General features: G+C 42.4%; 1 protein-coding gene across 14 annotated transcripts in view; it reads right to left on the reverse strand.

Annotated features, from left to right (window-relative positions):
* FOXP1 (forkhead box P1) overlaps nucleotides 1–19,949 on the reverse strand; it is a 576,422-nt gene that overhangs the window by 148,990 nt on the left and 407,483 nt on the right. For 7 of the 14 annotated variants that reach the window (XM_032867389.1, XM_032867391.1, XM_032867392.1 and 4 more), the window contains one exon: nucleotides 1,348–1,452. In XM_032867389.1, the coding sequence (XP_032723280.1) occupies nucleotides 1,348–1,452 (105 nt within the window). The remainder of the gene's footprint in view (nucleotides 1–1,347; nucleotides 1,453–19,949) is intronic. The other 7 variants (XM_032867390.1, XM_032867386.1, XM_032867382.1 and 4 more) reach the window with 1 other exon arrangement.

Genomic DNA, 19,949 nt, shown 5'->3' on the forward strand with positions numbered 1-19,949 from the left:
GCATTCACACACGTGAAAAGGCCTAGGGATTGGTGATGATGGTTTACCAAGTAACTAACTGGTTTTGAAGGTGTTAGTCAACAATACACACTGTCACCCAACTGTTCCCATAGAGGGTTACTTTAGTGCCAAACTTGACCTAGATAGTGACGGCTTCCCGAGCAGATGTAGAAGAACTAGGACTTCTCCCCAAACGTCAGTTAGATCTTTGCAGGATAATTTGGGAACTGGTGTTGGTTCACTCTGATCTGAGAAAAGTCAACACAAGCTGGAATTTGGGTTGACCTCATGGTCACAGTCACTGGTGCCAAGTTATACCCAACAGCTACCATCTACAAGTTCTGTCCCCAAATGTCCAGTGTGAGAAACTCCTCTTCACTTCCTGCTTTGAGGCTGCCCACTCTGAGCTACATACGCAGTTGAATCACGTCGGACCTGCAAGTGCCCTGCCTCCGGTGTGGGCACGAACAGCCTCCATCAAGTTTCTTTGAAATTTCTATGCCACTTTTCTACTCCGAGTCAAAAATCCAAATTAGATTTTTTATGAACTCCCTTTTTCTACACCGTTAGCCCCTGCCCTCAATAGGGCTGAAATCAGAAGTTGCTAAAACTCTTTTGATATCTTTACATGAAAATCACCTGCCATTTGTCATTAGTGATCGAGAAGTATTCTGAAAATATCTGCTAAAGAACAAAATACGTATTACATTGATGACTAGGTAAATTAAAAGTACCGTATCTTCCTCAGTCCTCTTAGCAGTTCTTGACACAACTGACACTTTGGGATGAATGGTTCTGTGCTGTGGGGAATCTCCCCGTACAGTGTACGATCAATTAAGTAACATCCTTGACCCCTACTTATTAGGTGTCAGGAGCACCAATGTCCCCCGTGGGTCAACCAAAAATTATCTCTAGACATTGCTCTCTGTCCCTTGGTGGAGGGTGAGGGGGGGCCAGTAAAATCTCCCCCAGTTGAAAACCACTGCACTAAAGTTATGGGTGTGGGTATCATGTTTCCAGCCCCACCATGAGAGAAGGAAGTGACTTATCTTGAGTACCGGGAACTTTTTCTTCTTGGTCTACATGGTCCCTGATAAGCAACCCACACCTGCAAAACTCTTCTTCCTATTACAGCAACTCATTAGAAGATCTCCTCAACCACCACACTCTTGGTTGAATAGACATTATTTTCCAAAATGTCATCCTCTGCTGGCAAACTAAAAAAATGCACCTTCTGCAGAAGATCGTCATACGTGATTTGCAACTCCCAACACAATCTACTTCTGAATGGCGTATCAGCTCTCCCAAAGTGTATAATGTCAATTTTTTTCAAAAAAGAATTATCACCTGAAGGGCTGGTTGTTTGTCATTCCTCTTGGGAGATTTTAATCCACTAACTTGCTGCTGTTGTTGCTGCTGAAGGAGAAGCTGTCTGGCCACTTGAAGTGCCTGGAAGGAAAAATGGAAGAAACACGTTGGTGTGAGTCGCCGTGTTCGGAGCTTCCTTCACATAAAGGATTCCAGGAAGTACACTTGAGGATGGGATCCTGACTTTCGCATTTCCAGGCCAATCAAACAGCCCACAAAACTTCCCAGCAGTCTAAGCTGGGGAACTTTTCACATTTGGTTTACATTTTCTTAGATGGAGTCAGTGGTACAGCCAGTTCCTTAGACACAGCAATCCACCCAGGCCGATGTGCTATTCCTGCCATCAGTGTGACATAACTGGGACCATGAATGACTGGCACCCTGAGGAAGGAAAGCAGAGCAGCGAGGAAAGACCTGGACAGAAGGCACAGATTTAGGAGATGACAATGGGGCTTTTTTGGGAGGCAGCTTCATTCTACAAATTGTTGGGGGAACTTAAGAGCTCGAGTCAAAAGGAAGTAAGACTTTGACCTCTTCTGAGCCGAGATAAAGAGGAGAAGCTCAATGGTGAAACACACTATGGATAAAGGTATGTGAGAAGGAAAATCAAATAAGGTAAGATACACTCAGGGTGACCTGAAGAGACTATCTAAGAGAAAAAAAAAAAAGTAGCAAATGGGACCTCTAGGTCAATTCAAAAGATACATTATGCACCTGTGAACAAAACGGATCATGCCTAATAAAGAATGATACTTTGAAGCTCGTAACATAGGTGGTTTTTATTTAAAGGCAGAAACTAGAGCAGTAATATGAACTGGGGGTAAAGCAAAAGGTAAACAGCAGAGTCCTCCCAAGTTCAGAAAACTGACTGACCAATCTTTTTTAAACGTTCAAGTAAAAAAAAAAAAAAAAAAGTGTAATCAAAAAGTGTCATCAAGAAACCCTCATGAGAACATTTACTGTCAAAGAATTTAACAGAAATAATGCCACACCTCTCTAAAGAGGGCAGCCGGATCAGCAACAGAAGACTGAAGTTTGCAGACAGTGTGCTAGAAAATCACATGAGAAGTTACACTATTTGAGTTAATTTGGCTGAGAACCAAGAATGTTCATGTGGAAGAGATGTCAAGACTGTTCATTTAATGACGTGCTTAGAGTTTAGAGACAGAATGGGATTTCTTGGGGATTGCATCAATAACAATTTCTACATAGTAACTAATTATTGGTGCCTCAAAGAAGATGCACCAGTAGATGTGGTCACCACAGCCAAAGGATCTGACGCTAGAAATCTCTGAAAGTGTGCATAATGGACATATGATGGTAGTGCATTCCTCAGAGAGAAACAAAGACTTCATTTGCATAAAACACTCAGGTATGTAGTTCCAAAAAATGTCATAGTGACAGCATGGAATGAGGGAAAGGTAGGATGTCCTGGAGGGCCCTGTGCACTGAACTCAGGGGGAACGGAAGAGAGAGTAGTCAAGAAGGACTGTTCATGACAGACACCGAAAAATGTCAGATCCCCAAGGGCAGGGCTTCTGAAAGGACCACTTCACTAACTGAACTCACGACCGTACTACTGTAACAGAGTATTTTCTAGACATTTTGTAAGGTTGAGCGGTGCCTTTGTGCCTAAAAGGCACACAGGGAAGCCATGAAACAGGTGTACGGATAAATGGGTGACAAGGAAGAATCTTAGGAAAGACAGAAACTTCCCGTCCCACCTCCCTAGGACACCCCCCTCCCTTGTCCCAGGGAGGCCTTCTGCCGACTGAACTCAACCACCACCAGCCCTTCAGATGTAACGTACAGGCTAGCTCATCTGTGAAGGGAGAGACATGTTTGAGAAAGCCTGCCTAGAAGAGCCTCCAGAAGAGAGGCTGTCTGAGAGGGGCATCTGGAAGCCAAGACGCCTGGGAGAGCTGCCCGAGACTCCAGCCTGCTGTCTCCGAGGAGGATTCACCATCACTGGACTCCGGGTTTCCTTGTCTCCTTGGAGACGCTCAGTACATGCGTAGGTGTAAAAGTGGGCAGAGTGAAGATTTCATTTATATCCTATAAGAAAAATAGTCCCCTTTGCAAGGTGCCTGCAGGAGCAAAAGCCTTTCCTCCTACTATATATGTTCTCTTGACTACTTCACATGAGGGTTTTACGGCTCTTTAATGCAGGGAAGGGAACAGCTACACAGTGCAGGGGCTTGCTTCAGAGTTCCCGGAGTAATGAGCGCATGAACAAGGAAGGGTCTGGCTGCTGCCTGGGAGGGCAGGCAGAGGGACGGTAGATGACAAGGAAAAGAGTACGGAGGAAGACAGGGTGGGGAAGAGGAAAAGGTCGGGACATTTGATATTGGAACAGAACAAACAAAGCAAGGCAAAGGGATGCAAATCCCATAGTCACCAACCTTCGTGAAAATTATTTACTGGGCGTCCCCAAGTATTTGGAGAACAGGTACTCAGTCTTTAAATAACCAAGTCTCAGAGAATCTGTGCACTGAACTCGTTTTGGCAAAAGGGATGGTATTTAGTGTCTTTGTAAAAAACATACACACACACCACACAAAACTATTCTTATGTTCTCCTAAGTCTACTCGAGCAAAAGAAAGTATAGGACTCTGGGGCGCCTGGGTGTCTCACTGGGTTAAAGCCTCTGCCTCTGGCTCGGGGCGTGAACTTGGGGCCCTAGGATCGAGCCCCGCATCAGGCTCTCTGCTCAGCAGGGAGCCCGCTTCCCTCTCTCTCTCTCCCTACCTGCCTCTCTGCCCACTTCTGGTCTCTGTCAAATAAATAAATAAAATCTTAAAAAAAAAAAAAAAAAGAAAGTATAGGACTCAAACCTAAGTTTTCAACCAATGCTGGCTCTATAACATTTCAAAATTGGCTAGTGAAATCCTTGCGATTATTTTCCTGGTTTTAGGGGGGGAAAAAATCACGTACGTGTACAACATCTTTTTTTAGACCCAACGTGGAGCACATGAACTTAAATAATCATGTAATGAACTCCAGCTACCTTACAGCATTTCATACCGAGCCCTGCTGAAGATGATAATCAACAAGACAGCAACTCAGGGTAGAAAAGGCTTAGGAACTTGTATGAATACAGGTGATTTTTCGGTCAAACTACACAAGAGAGAAGAATACAAGATGGACATATGTGCAAACTGGCTTCCAAATTTTATTCTCAAAATGAATGTAAATATGCAAAATAATTTTAAATATCTGGGATGGAGAGGTAATACTAGTATAAATTATTCCCCTTGATCTGAATTGTCATGGATTGCTTCACAACAATTCCCTGACCTTATCCTGATTATGCGAACCAAGTTGGAGCAAAGTATTAAACCTATCCTCCCCTACCCCCAAATCAACGGAGGTCTCAGCAAGCACAGTAAAAGATCATTTATTAGAACTTATAAAGTGCTGTGAAATCAACCACCAAAGGACATTTGCTTTTCTGATTTCCAGTATATGTAAAGCACTGTGATCTAGATTTTAAATTGTCTTAAAAAAGAAAAGAACATAAATCCTTAGTGTACTAGACTACGCATTTGAGCATTATCATGATAATAGGAGCTGTATTATGTAATTTATAATACGAATCTCTGGTATTATTGGAAAGTCAAGAGTGTTTGATCTCCTGTTCATTGTTGGTCAGTGCCAAATCTGAAATGACTGATGGGACCCTCTTTGGAAACTGCACCATGAGTTACCCATACGAGCTTACTTGACAGCCAGCCTTAGAGATATGTTCCAGTACAACTAAAGAGGGAGGAAGAACATTTCTTATTTTTATAATGATATCTCAATCACATATGAAGAGAAGTTATGATAGCCTATTTGAAGAAAAACGAGATCCTTTGGATACAGAATAAAAAGATGCATGGATATGTGTTTGTGCATGTATGAGGGAAAAGAAAAGAGGGCTGGTGTGGGGTGGGGAGAGAAAGAGAAAGGATATGAATAAATGAAAGAATTTATCTCTTAAGAAGCAAAGATCAACTCTGACTCCAGTTCCAGACCAATTGCTAATATAAATAACTAAAAGGTCCCATCCCATCTCTGGAGACCTTTCACTATTGATGGCGGTTCCTGGGCTGGGTTGAGTCAACACTTCCTTTATAACAGATGTGACAATTGCTTGGCACTGGACAACTTGGTGCTGTATTGAGTGCTAGGCTCAGGTTACAAGAAAGACGTAGTTTGAAGATGTCATAGAAAGGGGGTGACTGATAAAACCAGGGACTTAAAGCCCAGATGCACACACTCACATCTATTTTCCTTCAACGGATAAAATAAATGGCTCTGTGAGCCAACAGAGGAAGGGGATGGAAGGCGTGCGTGTACTCTCTTTATCTGTGAACTTGCCAGCCTCCCTCTCTGCCTTGGCTATTACCTATGCCACAGTCGGCGCAAGGGGTCAAAGTTGCCTTATGATCAAGTCTCCGTGGGCCACAACCAGCTCGGAGTACTCAAGAGTCCGGGAGTGTCCTTGGTTGCTGGTTTGGCAAGTCATGCACCTATGCTAACTGGGGCCTAGGCATTTCTGATACACCATCAATTCTACGGGTTCAAAATTATGTCATTCTCTTGAGGGCCTTCACCTTCTTGGTAAGTACCAACTGTCATTTACAAGATACGCTTCACACAAGCATCTTTACAACTTTTGAGCTATTTATAGCTGAAGTTCAGAGCAGGCGTTTATACGGAAGGGGCCAGGTATCCCTATGTTCAGCATGTTTATTAAGGCAGCCAATGTTCAAAAACATGTTTACCATATTTTAAGAAAGAGCAATAACTTTATATAAAATATGATTGGAATAAGCACACACATATACTTAAAGCAAACTGGCAGAAAGAGAAAAACTTCACGTAAGTCTTTTTACACACTTGGTGGTGAGGCCTGAGAAAAGCACTGATACTTGGAGGTCCTCAAAAAAATATGACGAACCGCAGTCCTGGGTCAGCAACCTGTAGCCCATGGACCAAATCCCCACATCAGCTGTTAGTGCTCAGCCCACGAGATGAGAATGGTTTTTACTTATTTAAATAGTTGGGGAAATAATAAAGGGAAGAATATTTGGTGACATGTGAAAATTATACGGAATTCAATTTTCAGTATCCACAAATAAAGTTTTATTGGAACGCTGTCTGTTTGTTTCATTACACACTGTCTGTGGCTGCTTTTGTATCACCAAGCAGAGTTAAGTACTTTCAACACAGACTGTATGGTCCGCAGAGCCTAAAATATTTTCTCCCTGGCCCTGTACAGGAAAAGTTTGCCGAGCCATGCCTTGGGTTGCTATCTGTATTCTGAGATCCCCTGAAGATCCCACTGGACACAATTTCATAAAAACAAAGATTGCAATCAGTTGCCCAAAATAAGCTTAGAAGTTAGCTGACATGCACGGACCTTACTAACTCACTGTTCTTAAAGCTCAAAGTCCTATTTGATTTTCCAGAAAGAACCGGGACGTGAAAACAAAAATACATCCGTGTGCTCCTCTTTCTGAAACTATTTAAAACGAGTTGCAAACTTTGCATACGCGTTTCTTCTCACAGATAATTTACACCAGTTCAGAATGAATCCCTTCAATTGGCTGTGAGGTCCCGAACAGCATCAGAATGAAGACAGCATGTGCTATTGGCCAGTGGAGAAAAGTCGGTTATTTCCTGTCTGCCCTGACAAGTTGTCCCACTTCCAGCTTCAAAGGCTGCTCTGAGTCAGCCACCCTTCCTCTAATTTCTTTTCCTAGACTCTCCCCACCCCTCAAGATCAAACCTGTTTCTCAGATAATTTCCCAGGCTAATCAACAGTCACTGTGCGTATGGGGGTGGGGGGGAAAGCTAGCAATAAAACATAGCATGGGAAGCTTAAGGAGGAAAGAAGTCATGTTCTCGTCTTTATTTCTCAACCTCCTGATGCACCTCGAGTACCTCTAGAGAGTTTCTCTTCCCGCATAAAATCGTCTGCTATCTTGGGGCAACCCAGCAACTAACTACCATCTTAACAACAGGGCTCATAAATTAACACAATCTAAAGATTGCTCTGTAGCCAGACCGGGAACTGAGTATGCAGAGAAACTCCATCACCTCCTTCCTTTAGATAGTAACCACTCCAGGGCAGGATGGAAAGAGCGCCTGTGGATCACTTAGAAAAGGACAGAAAGGTCAGTGGCTGATAGGACTAGAGGTGTAGATGCGTTCATACAGAATCCACAGCACTCCGAGGCAGTGAGTTCTCCAATAGGAATGCCAACTGCGGGGGGGAGGGGGGAGTGATTTACAAATGGAGCACTTGGTTATCGCAGGAAAATGGAAAAGTAAGCTAATCTCATAGAGGGATTTGTCTAAGGAAAGATTCTGACTCTAGTGATTGTATAAACATTAGATACAAAAACAAAGAAAGCACTATGGCAGACCATCAAGTCATGCCACTGGTGTCTTAAGGAAAAAAAGAAAAGGAAGAAAAATAAAAGAAAACATTAAAATTTTCATATATGGGGGTAACAACCACCCAAAAATCATCAGAGAGCCTATCAGAGTCTCTTTGCACTGATCACTGTTTGGTCTACTTGATGAGAATGCAAACAGACTCTGAACATTCATAGGTTGTTGATTCACTTGACTTGACTCCCACCCCTGACCACCCATTGTTTCAGAGCAGGTGGGGCAGACAGCAAGGCCTTAGATGAGCTGGGACACTGGATTTGAATCAGTGCCCTAGAAGGGAAAGGTTCCACGTCCACGCTTTGTCCATCCTCAGAGCGCTAACAGCTGCAGAAGGTATTGTATCCTCTGGGAGCCTTCCAGAACAGCTGATACTTAGAAGGGATGGGTTTCTCAAGATGTTCCGCAGCCTTTGCAAATGAGCTTATGAGACAATATCTACATAGACATGATGAAAAACTGGAGCACAGACAACCCCATGTCTCCAGAATTCGAACATTATGCTTTTGAGTTGAAATCCAAAAGGAGAGGAAACAAAAAAGTCAAAGATCCCTACTGACAAGGTCCTACCTGCACAGGTTGGTGTCATCCATGAGTGTGGGGGTGGGCAGAGAGGAGGCCAGGACAGAGCATCCCTCCGCCACCTGGACCGCTGCCATTTCTTTATTATCTGCACCACCCGGGACCTCCACCTTCCCTATTTGCTCAAGCCGGGTTTCCCAAATCCTTACTGACATCACTTTCTCTTCTTCACACTACACACAGGATGGTTATCACTGCTACGACACTTAATACTTAAGTTTTTCAATTTGGCTTTACTTTAAAAAAATGCAACAAATAAGGTAAAGACCTTTTGGGAGTTTTTTAAAGCTGGCAATCAATTAGAGTGTGTTTTCCAAAAGAAAAGATGACAGATAGTATTTTCTTTGCTTCTTCCTTCCTTCCTTTTTTCTCTTTTTCTTTCTTTCTTCCTTCCTTTTTTCTCTTTTTCTCTTTCTTTCTTTCTTTCTTTCTTTCTTTCTTTCAAGAATTGGTGTGAAAGAGAACAGAACTGGGCCCCTGTGCTCGTCTCAGGCCGTGATTCGCCAGCATTCATGCCTTAGGGCTCAAACTCGATCCCACACCCCAAGTACCAGAGATAAGGACACAGACATATCAGAAGGCCCTACACAGGGAGAGGTATTCTGCTACAAGTCCCACCCCCAAAGGAAAGCTAGGGGCAGAAAGGGGTCAGAAAACCCTGTATTTGCTTGCAGTTATGAGTAATTTTTATTATTTAAGTATCCACATAGAGGATACTTGCCGCCAAAGAAGGTAAAGGTTAGGAATTTTCATGAGACAAAAAGAAAAAGGATATCTATGATCCTCTTGCAAAATCAGCTGAAATAAGTTTAATGGCTCTAAACAGTCAGGAAGTCTGTTTGAAGTCTCTTATAAGAGGAGACAAAACCCCCACCATCATACTCCTACTCCATACACCTATTAACACAGGGCCCTATAACCACCTTGTTGAGGCCCTGGTTGGCTGCTCCTCGCTGGAGCCAGTGCCAGACGCTGAATCACCACCACCGAGTCTCCGGCACCTGAGTTGTCTTTGGAGGGATTCCATCCAAGCACTGCCCAAGCCTGAGCCTGTCTAGCTTGAACGAGTCGGCAAGACCACAGCCCGAGGCGCCATGACCGTAGGCAACACTAGCATTGCAAGGAAGGAAAACAGAAGTCAAGTTTATTAGCAAATGTCTAAAATGTTGTTAGGTGCTGCATCAAACTCGTTTCTCCTCCTTAAGGAAGGACCAGATTGTGCCCTGTGAGAAATAAATACATGGGCCCATCCCTTCTCCAAGTTCCCAAAGTAGAAAATATGGTGGTGGGGGGGCAGGTGGTGGGGGGGGGAGGTCAACTGCAAGGGTAAATGAATCAAAGGGATCTATTAACTTGCCGCATTAACCTGTTGTTTTCAGCAATTGTCTTTTATGGGGATGCAGCCCAGCAACTCTCATTATGAATAATCCAGATTCATATCTTTTCAAACCTTGTGATGAGACCAGCTCATTTTGAAGCTTGCAGAAGAATCTGGCCACAATCATGTTCAAAATAATGGAGAGGTTTCTGTGATTTTACTACTAACACTGAACCTAGTTTCTGCTCCAAGAAATATGGTGCCGTATTCCTTTGTTCCTTGTGGTGTAAGTCACACATACTTGGGATGCCCTATGAATGGTATGCTTCCCAAAATACCATCCTTCCCTTACCTGAATGTTGGGGAAGGAAGGAAAAGTGAAAGCTAGTTTAGAGGCAGCATTCCAGCCGAGATGAAAGAGAAAGAAAGAAAGAAAGAAAGAAAGAAAGAAAGAAAGAAAGAAAGAAAGAAAGAAGGAAGAAACGAAGGAAAGGAAGGAAGGAAGGAAGGAAAAAGAAAAGAAAAATAGAAGTGGAAAGAGAAGGAAGATCCAAACCAGACTAATAATCTAAAATCTGGAACTACTCACTCTTGGCCAAGTTAACAAGGACAAAAATCATCATCATCATCATCATCATCTCCAATAATTTACATTTCTCAGAGCAGTTACTGCAAATAGCAAAGATTACCCTAGTATAACAATTGAAGAAATAAGGACCATCTAGAAATAGAGCAGGGAGTATAGTTAACTCCCTGCACTTAGGGTACTAAAATAAAAACAATGTATTGAATTGCTTACCATGGGTCAGGCTCTATGCCAGTTAGTTGCTGTAGACTTGCTATCTTACTTCTTATTCCCAACATCTCAAAGGGAAGCAGGGCAAGGTTTTATGATTACCAAATTAAAGTGGAAAAATCATGAGATGGTGAGGTTCAGCGACTTGCCCAAGGTCACAAGTCTAGTAAATGGCTGGGACAGAAAAACAAAAACAAGCAAACACTGTCTCATACATACTTGACACTCACATTCTACCAAGGTCACTGGTTAGACCAAATATGGCTGCAAGTAATTCTGGCAAAGGGATATGCAGTCCTACAAAGCCAAACATGCATGAATGAATGCAGGTCCTTTTGTTTCAGGAGGAAGGGAAAGGCCTTGTCCCAGTATCACATCTTTTAATATAACTTTACCTGCTTTCTTTTCCCCACACAAAAGACTTGCTTTCTTCAACCAGATCCTTCCATTCCCAGGAATCTTGGAGCCATGGCCACATCTGCAAATTTGCCCTCCCATTCTCTGTCCATATTTACAAGGCATCCACGTGTCTTCTCCACTTAAATTCTACTTTTTCCAGACAAATACTGCATGATCTCACACACACACATATATCTATCTATCTATCTATATATATATATATCTATATCTATATATATAGATATATAGATATAGATATATATATAGATATATATAGATATATGTATCTATCTATGCAACCTAAGAAGGCTGAACTCCTAGAAAGAGAGTAGAAAATGGTGACTGCCAGACATTGGAGGGTGGGAAATGGGGAGATGTTGGTGGTCAAAGGGCACAAAGGTTTGGTTAGTTATGCAGGATGAGTATGTACTAGAATTCTTATGCACAGCATGGTGCCCATACTTAATAATACTGTATTGTCTGCTTGAAATTTGCTAAGAGATTTTTTTTTTTTTTTGATGTGTTTGTTTATTTGAGAGAGACAGAGCAGGGGGAGGAGCAGAGGGAGCAGGACACGGAGACTCTGTCCTGAACATGGAACCTGACTTGGGGCAGCATCTCCCAACCCTGAGATCATGACCTGAGCCAAAATCAAGAGTCACATACTTAGTTGACTGAGCCACCCAGGTGCCCCACTAGGAGGATACTTCTTAAGTTCAAACTCATTACACTCACAAAAGGCTAAAAGTTTAGTCAAAGTTAGTTTGAGTTGGTGATCTTTTCACAGCATATACATATGTATAAAAACATTAAGTTGTACACTTTAATTCATATGTAGTTTCTTTATGTCAAAGATATCTCCATAGAGTTGCTAAAAAGTTAAAAAATTAGATTAAAAATGAACAAATTCTACCTTTTCCTAAAAACTCTTGCTCATAATTTAATTCCTTCCAGCGCGAGTGTTCCCAGGCGTCCTCTGACCCAAGGGACCGATGCTTGCTGTGAATCCCTGCGGTGCCCGGAGCGTCTATGGCTGCGATGGCAACACCCAAGCAGGCAGACAGGCAGGAGTGGACACACCCAGCTACACCTGTTCTCCCTCACACTGGGCTTCACCTCTTTACCTATCCAAATTCATCCAGCTTCTCTTATGATTCCAATGCTATTGCGGTCATCCACCGATGCACATTCCTTCCTCAAACCCTTGTAGGGACAAGCACCCCATTCCTTGGTTCAGCAGTGCCAAGAATACAATTTTTCAAAAAGAGCATTTCATAATGCCAACAGCAGAGAGACTGAACTGAAAGAGCACAGACTTCTTGTCATAAATGAATACAAGTCCAGCACAGCTCAGGCACTGGGCACCTGTGCCTTTGCTCTGCCATCATCTAAGTTAGACCCACCTCTCCCACCTACCTGGAACAGCTTTCAGATCCAGCATGATTGCTGGCCCGTGTTTTTTCACCCATTGTGGATTCTCACACTCTGCTATGACTACTTGCTTTTTGTTGGGAGGGGAGTATTAAATCACTATAATCTTTTTTTTTTTTGAAGATTTTATTATTTTTATTTTCTTTTAATTTTATTTATTTCTTTGACAGACAGAGATCAGAAGCAGGCAGAGAGGCAGGCAGAGCAGGCTCCCTGCTGAACAGAGAGCCCGAGGTGGGGCTCGATCCCAGGACCCTGGGATCATGACCTGAGCCGAAGGCAGAGGCTTTAACCCACTGAGCCACCCAGGCGCCCCTAAGATTTTATTTTTATTTATTTGAGAGAGAAAGAGGTGGTGGGAGAGTGGAAGGGACAGGGAGAGAGAATCTGAAGCAGACTCCTCGCTGAGCAAGGAGCCTGACGCAGGGTTTGATCCCATGACCACAAGATCATGACCTGAGTGGAAACCAAAAGTCAGACGTTCAACCGATTGAGACACCCTGGAGCCCCTGCAATAATCGTTTATTAAAAAACATTTTCTCTGGATGCTCTTTTCCTCTCAGTTTTAGTGAGATACACTTAACATATAATACTTTAATTTTTTGGTGTACACCACCATGATACATTAGACATATAAATTGGCATGTTTTGATATCTATATGATGTAAAGAGAGATACGTCTATATAGATAGACGTATCTCTCAAAATGATTATCACAGTAAGTTCAGTTAACAGCTATCACCTCACATAGTTACAATCTTTTTTCTTGTAGCAAGAACTTTTAAGATCTACTCTCTTAGCAACTTTCAAATATTCATTTGATACAATATGGTTAACTTCACTCACCAAGCTGCATATTACATCCCGAGAACTTTCTTATCTTGTAACTTTAAGTAGGTAGCTTTGGACAAGCTTTACTCCCATGCCCACCTCGCACCCCCACTCCCCACCTCTGACAATCACCAACCTGTTCTCTTTCTATGGGTTTACTTACATTAGATTCCACATTACGAGTGAGATCATGCAGTATTTGTCTTTCTCTTTTTGACTTATTTCACTCAGCACAGTGCCCCTAAGGTCCATTTGTGTTGTTGCATATGGCAGGATTTCCTTCTTTTTTATGGGTGAATAATAGTCCGCACACACCACATTTTCTTTATCTATTCATCTATCAATGGACACTTGGGTTATTTCCTTTGTTTTGGCTATTGTAAATAATGCTGCTAGGAATGTGGCAGTGAAGGTGTCTCTTTGAGGCAGTGACTTCATTTCCTATGGACATATATCCAGAAGGGGAATTGATGGATCATATAATAATGTTATTTTTAACTTTTTGAGGATCCTCCATACTGTTTTTTACAGTGGCTGCACCAGTTTACATTCCTATCAAAAGTGCACAAGGGTATCCTTTTCTCCACATCCTCGCCAACCCTTGATATTTCTTGTCTTTTTGACAATAGCCATCCTAACAGCTGTGAGGCACCATCTTCCTGAGGTTTTGATTTGCATTTCCAAATAACTGTATTCTTCAAATTCAGTTTTTGTATTTTAAATACAAAATGCTTGGTTCCTGGTTAATGGGGATGAGGAAGATAATAATAACTGTTGTAATTTTTGGCTATTTATTACCAGACAGGTACTGAAGAGTACAGACATATTATCTCATTTAATTTTCACAGTTCTTTGAGGGATTATTACACCCAGTTAAGGGACGCCTGGGTGGCTCAGTCAATTAGGTGTCTGACTCTTGAATTCAGCTCAGGTCGTGATCTCAGGATCGTGGGACCGAGTGCCGCTTTGGGTTCTGCCCTCAGTGGGGAGTCTGCTTGAGGATTCTCTCTCCCTCTCCCTCTAGCCCTCCCCACCCATTCATGCTCTCTCTTTATCTTAAAAAAAAAAAAATCCTAAAAAAAAAATATCAATTATTATACCCAGTTAACACATACAGTTAATACATACAGAAACATAGGAAGAGACAGATTAATTATAAGCATTACGTGAAGTATGCATGCAAAGTTCTTAGCACAGTACTTGTACATGATACTTACTAAATATAACATATTACTACGACACATTACCCCACACCTACGAAAATATATTTTGTGGAAAGCAAACATTCCTGTTTCCCAGTAATCTCAAACCAGTCATTGTCCTCTTTACAGAGACGACGAGAAAACCACAGCACCCTCTGTTGAACCAAAAGGAATCTAGGGCAGACACCGTTCACTGTACAAAAAACAAGCTGAGGGCAAGAGGGGATCTGTGATTTGCTCAAGGTCACACAGATGTGTAGCCAAGAGTCCTGGCTCCTGCTACAGGCAAAGGCACTTGAGCAAGAGTGGTTCTTTCTGACCTTCACCAAACCCTAACCAAGCCTTGCCTTGACTGTTAGAACAATGCCGCAGGAATGGCATCCTGGGGGCCAAACAGTGAGCTAGCGGGAAATGAAGATACTCACGCTGCTGCTGGTGAGGAAGAAGATGGACAATACTGAATGCCAACCGTGGATCTGGCTTACTTCTAAAGTGCTTTACATAAACAGAACGTTTACATAATATGCCAAAGGTCACACAGTTTGGATTAGAATCCCTTCACTTGGACTTCGGGAATGACACAACCCAAAATGGCCACGGAACCACAGATCCATGGATTTGGAACTCTTCCATTCACAGAGAACTAGAACTACTTGCTAAACAAAACAGATCTTCAAGGGGAAAAAAAAATTAGAAATGTTCAGAAGAACTGAAGCCAGCAAGGCAATCCTATAGGAAAGTTTTTGAGATTTTATCTTTTCTAGAAATATAAATATATGTGCATAGACTACAGGTAGAGGATATGGCAAAAGAAAAGTAGATTTGATTGCTCTGGTCAAGGAACTAAAATCCCTTTCTCAAAAAGGAGATTAAAAACAAAACTTTGTTCATCAGATGGGAAGCTGTGTTCACTGAGTTGTGCTCACAGTGCAACAATGATTTTTGGAACTTCTAGTAACCGCAGTTTAGCATAAGGTGGAACTTGAGTCTTCACGCATGAAGAAATAGGGATTCTCTGGGAATTTGGGGGAATTACTGACCTTGAGAGAATCACAGCAATTCTGAAGAAAAAGAAATTAGCTTTAAGAAATATTAATGTGAGGGCACCTGGGTGGCTCAGTTGGTTGAGCAACTGCCTTCGGCTCAGGTCATGATCCCGGACTTCCAGGATCGAGTCCCGCATCCTTGGGGAGTCTGCTTCTCCCTTTGACCTTCTCCTCTCTCATGCTCTCTCTCACTCATTCTCTCTCAAATAAATAAATAAAATCTTAAAAAAAAAAAAAAAGAAAGAAAGAAAGATTAATGTGCTTACACAAAAGCACTAAGCATGGTAGTGTAGCATCCGCCGGTCGTTCTATCTGGATGTGAACCCCTTCTACCTGAACCTTCGAACCCCAGCTCACCACTTGCTAGCTGTGTGACGCTGGGTAAGTTACTTAACCTCTCTGTGCCCCAGTTTCTTCATCTATGAGAATGGAAGGAGATAACCGTTCCTCCATCACAATCAGTGCATGTAAAGTGCACGAGCTAGGGTCTGACATTCAGTAAGTTATTCTTCGGTGACTTCAAAAAGTGTTTCATACATGATCCCTGATTATGAACACGATAAGCTCATGGTAGAAGATATGGAGCATCCATACATTAATTAGGAAAAGAAAAAACACAAAGTGTCATATCATCACCTGCATATTGGTACATTGTCAACATCTGGGAGTATGCTTAAGCGAAGTAATTTTCTTTCTTTTTTTTTTTTTTAAAGATTATTTATTTATTTGACAGAGAGAGAGAGAGAGGTCACAAGTAGGCAGAGAGGCAGGCAGAGAGAGAGGGGGAAGCAGGCTCCCCGCCGAGCAGAGAGCGCGATGTGGGGCTCGACCCCAGGACCCTGAGACCATGACCTGAGCTGAAGGCAGAGGCTTAAACCACTGAGCCACCCAGGTGCCCCGCGAAGTAATTTTCTTAAGCATACCTGGAATCATATTATTGATGGTCTTTTAAAAATTGCTTTTTTAAAAGTTAAAAACCCATTTTAAAAGAGAATTTCCAAATCTGATTTCTATACTCAGGTTTAAATAAACAGTACCAGAGCCCAAAAAACCTAAGCACTACTACCCTACTCTAGAGACCTCTGAGAAAGCTTTCAACAAAAGACTTGAAACAGCAAAGGGCACATGACTAATTTTTTTACTGTGCTTAGTAACCATAGCAGAGAGGCTTAAGACACACCAGAACTGAAGAATCACATAGTAACATCTAAACTTAACAGAATGTTTCAATTCTTTTGCCCCCAAAGCACCCGGCCACAGAGTAACTTCTGACTCAACTTTGCAGAGCGGTGTCTGTGTCTTTGCAAAGAACAAATGAACTTGATTTTTGTGGAAGTTAAACTGACTACATCATATTGGGTTCCTGTGAAATCAAACAAAAATAAAAAATCCCGGCCCGTGTTGTATCTTAAAAACAACAACAACAACAACAACAACATCCTCACTTCGACCCAAAATAGATTAAAATTAAGCTTCAGTACTCTTCACCAGCTCCCCTCCCCACCCCCGCCGTCAATATCCCACACTAGCTATATTTTCCAGTCCAGTTTCTTCACGGTAAAACACTTTCTCATGAGACTGCCTGTGGTCAGGGCTGAATATGGCACTGGAAAAATGCTTCTCATGGCATCTAGATCATAGCCCTTCCAGGTCTAGCCTGACCATTAAGTACAGACACACCCGGAAATTGTAAACTATTTTAACAACAGAACATTTTCCCACCTCAAAAGTGGGATAATCTTTGCAGCCTACCTATGTCCCAAGGGTGTTCTGAGTATTAACAAGTTAGCATTAGTCAGCCACTTTGATTTCACAGACAAAGGCTCTGTACAAGCACAAAGTATGATTATCCAACCCAACCGCCTTCTGGAAAGTCACCCAAGAGGACGACAGAGGAGAGAGAGCCTCCTGCTTCCATCGCTGCCCTCTCCGGAGCAAAGCCACCTCCCAGTGACATACATGCTGGGCCAGACTGGTGGGGGCTGTGCTATGTCCAAGTGTCGGCTGCATTGTTCCCTTATATAGTCAATGAAGAGGGAATCCCTCTGTGTGCACGTTTCCAACCCGCATTCCAGAACAGTATAGGCCATGAAGCAGATTTTCAACGGGGATTTATAGGGTTTGATATGACCGGGCCAGGCACCGTGCTAGGCTCCTGCCCACTACTTTTTCAGGATGCGGATGAAAGGGGAAGCCTCTGTAGAAAACCATCCTCGAAGTTATCAAAAACATGCTGGTGAGTGCATATTCGGCAGCTCAGGCTTAAGTATAGAGAACATCTATAGAGAGTTATGCAAACCCCACCTGAGATTTCAAACAACAATACAATGATGTTTTTGGCATGCTTGCTTCAAAATCTACTTTTAATGTAGATTCGAGCCTTTCCCTCCGTCTCAAGAGGCCTCGATCTGAGATAACAATCCCGAAGAGCACCACATGCATTACATAATACTGAAGTCTGGAAGGTGTTTTTGAGGGACGATGAGGTACTTGTCGTTAGCTGCCATTACACTATCTGCTGGGCAAATTTAAAGAGAGAAGCAGAAGTGGGCCTCTAATCAATTATGCTGCACACTGGTCACAGAAACTCTGGTGTACTTTCCTTTAACTCAACTGTTCGTGTTTAGATCTACAATCAGAATAGGGCCTTCAGCAGAACTCCAAGAGCTGCTCATGTGTCCACACACACACACACACACACACACACACAAGCACAGCAGCAAGATAGAGCTACTGAGGCAGGCATAACCAAGCCCAGCATCTAGAAAAGCCTCACTGCTGAACAACTAATCCTGGGAAATCCTGCACCATAAAACCATACACCACAATAGATTAATCCTTGGGAAAAAAAGCCTGGCAAATTCGCAGAAGTCAAAAAGGTTCCTGAGTCTCAAGGGTTACCTCACTCGCCTTTTACCAAAAAAAAAAAAAAAAGAAAGAAAAAATCACATATAATTTCCTTTTATCATAAAACAATGCATTTATTATTTTCTGTATATCTGTTAAAGGGCATGGCTTTCTGAGTGGAAAACAAAACAGAACTTGGTCACATGTTTATTTGCTTCAGCTACTCCCTTCCCCTTCTGATAAATAATCAAACATGCCATCCAGAAAAAACAAAACCAGCGAGCTGGGAAATTTGATGGTCATCAAATAGACTGAGATACCAAGAAAAGCAGCCCACTGTTCCCACACTGAGTTTTCTGCCCCCACACCTACACTAACATCTGAGTAAATACCTTCAGTCACTCTTTCCATTTTCCCTGCAATTACTCCTACTGTTAAACAAATTGTCCTTAAGGCAGTCGCAAACATGATTTTTTTCCCTGCAAAGTAGAACAACTTCTGAACATTAAAAAAGCTAGCATAGCAATAGCAACACACGCGTGCACTTATTTATTTGTTTAACTATTTCTTCCATCAGAGGTCCGGACAACTACAGAGCTTATTTCTTTCTCTATTCTAACAGATGCTGTTTTAGACAGTAAAATTTAAGGATATTTAGTCTGGGGACTAACAAACAAGGTTCAGAGTAATAACAATTCTCTTAAGATCAAAAGAGCTAATTTTCCATTTCCTGTCTATTCCCTGACCAGTACATAGTTAAAAAAAAAAAAAATTAGCACCTGGCTTACCAATTACAGTGAAGTTGGGGGTCAGGTTTGGGGGAGGGGTGCAGCGGGAGGTGGAGGGGGAGGCACAAAGGGGCGACGGCATCAGACAGGAAAAGGTGGAACCCTTGAAAAAAATGTCAAACCATGTGTTAAGAAACTCATTTCACCAGAAAGGACTCAGAGAGCAATCCCATCCGCTCTTCGACACAGAGGGAAGCAGCAGCCCAGGTCCAAGGGCTTTCCCAACCATACTAATTACCCACAATGAGAATTTTGAAAAGAGCTTTCCAACATCAAAGTTAACAACCATCGCGGAAAGTGAGGCGGGCTTTCTCTTTCCTTTCGCAGCCCACTCCGTTTAAACAATAGTAATATGAATGAGATAATGACCGTGCTTGTTTCAGCAGTCTGACTTTTATTGGCATGAAATTGGTACAAATATTATCAAGACCGATTCACAAGTGATGACGGTGTCATGATGCAAACATCAGAGGACAATTCCACAGAGGCAGAATTACAAAAGGCACCGTCCCTGCACCCTCTCACCACCGGTGATAACAGGAAGAAAAAGAAGGCAACACAAAACAAAGTCCCAAATAAGCAGAGAGGGTTCTAAACTACATTCAAGCCTATAAAACTGTCCTGAGGACCCTCGGCTGCCTACTTCGCGGCGCGTATCCCAAGACCCGTCCGAAAGCAAGAGTGAATTAACAAGGAGTTAGAACCAACCGGTCTTCTCAAATCTCTAAAAAGAAAACCGCCTTTGATGGAGAGAGGAGGGGAGGGCGGGCGGTGGAGAGAAAGCAGTAAACAAGTTGGACCATCTTATTCTGCCCTTCAGAGATCATCTGCGCAGGAGCGGATCCCTAGTTTAAAAGTTTAACCCCGCAAAAATGTTCCTTTTTTTTTTTTTTTTTT

Source organism: Lontra canadensis, unplaced genomic scaffold (assembly GCF_010015895.1).
Source record: "Lontra canadensis isolate GAN:19392208 unplaced genomic scaffold, GSC_riverotter_1.0 scaffold34, whole genome shotgun sequence".
Classification (NCBI taxonomy): Eukaryota; Metazoa; Chordata; class Mammalia; order Carnivora; family Mustelidae; genus Lontra; species Lontra canadensis.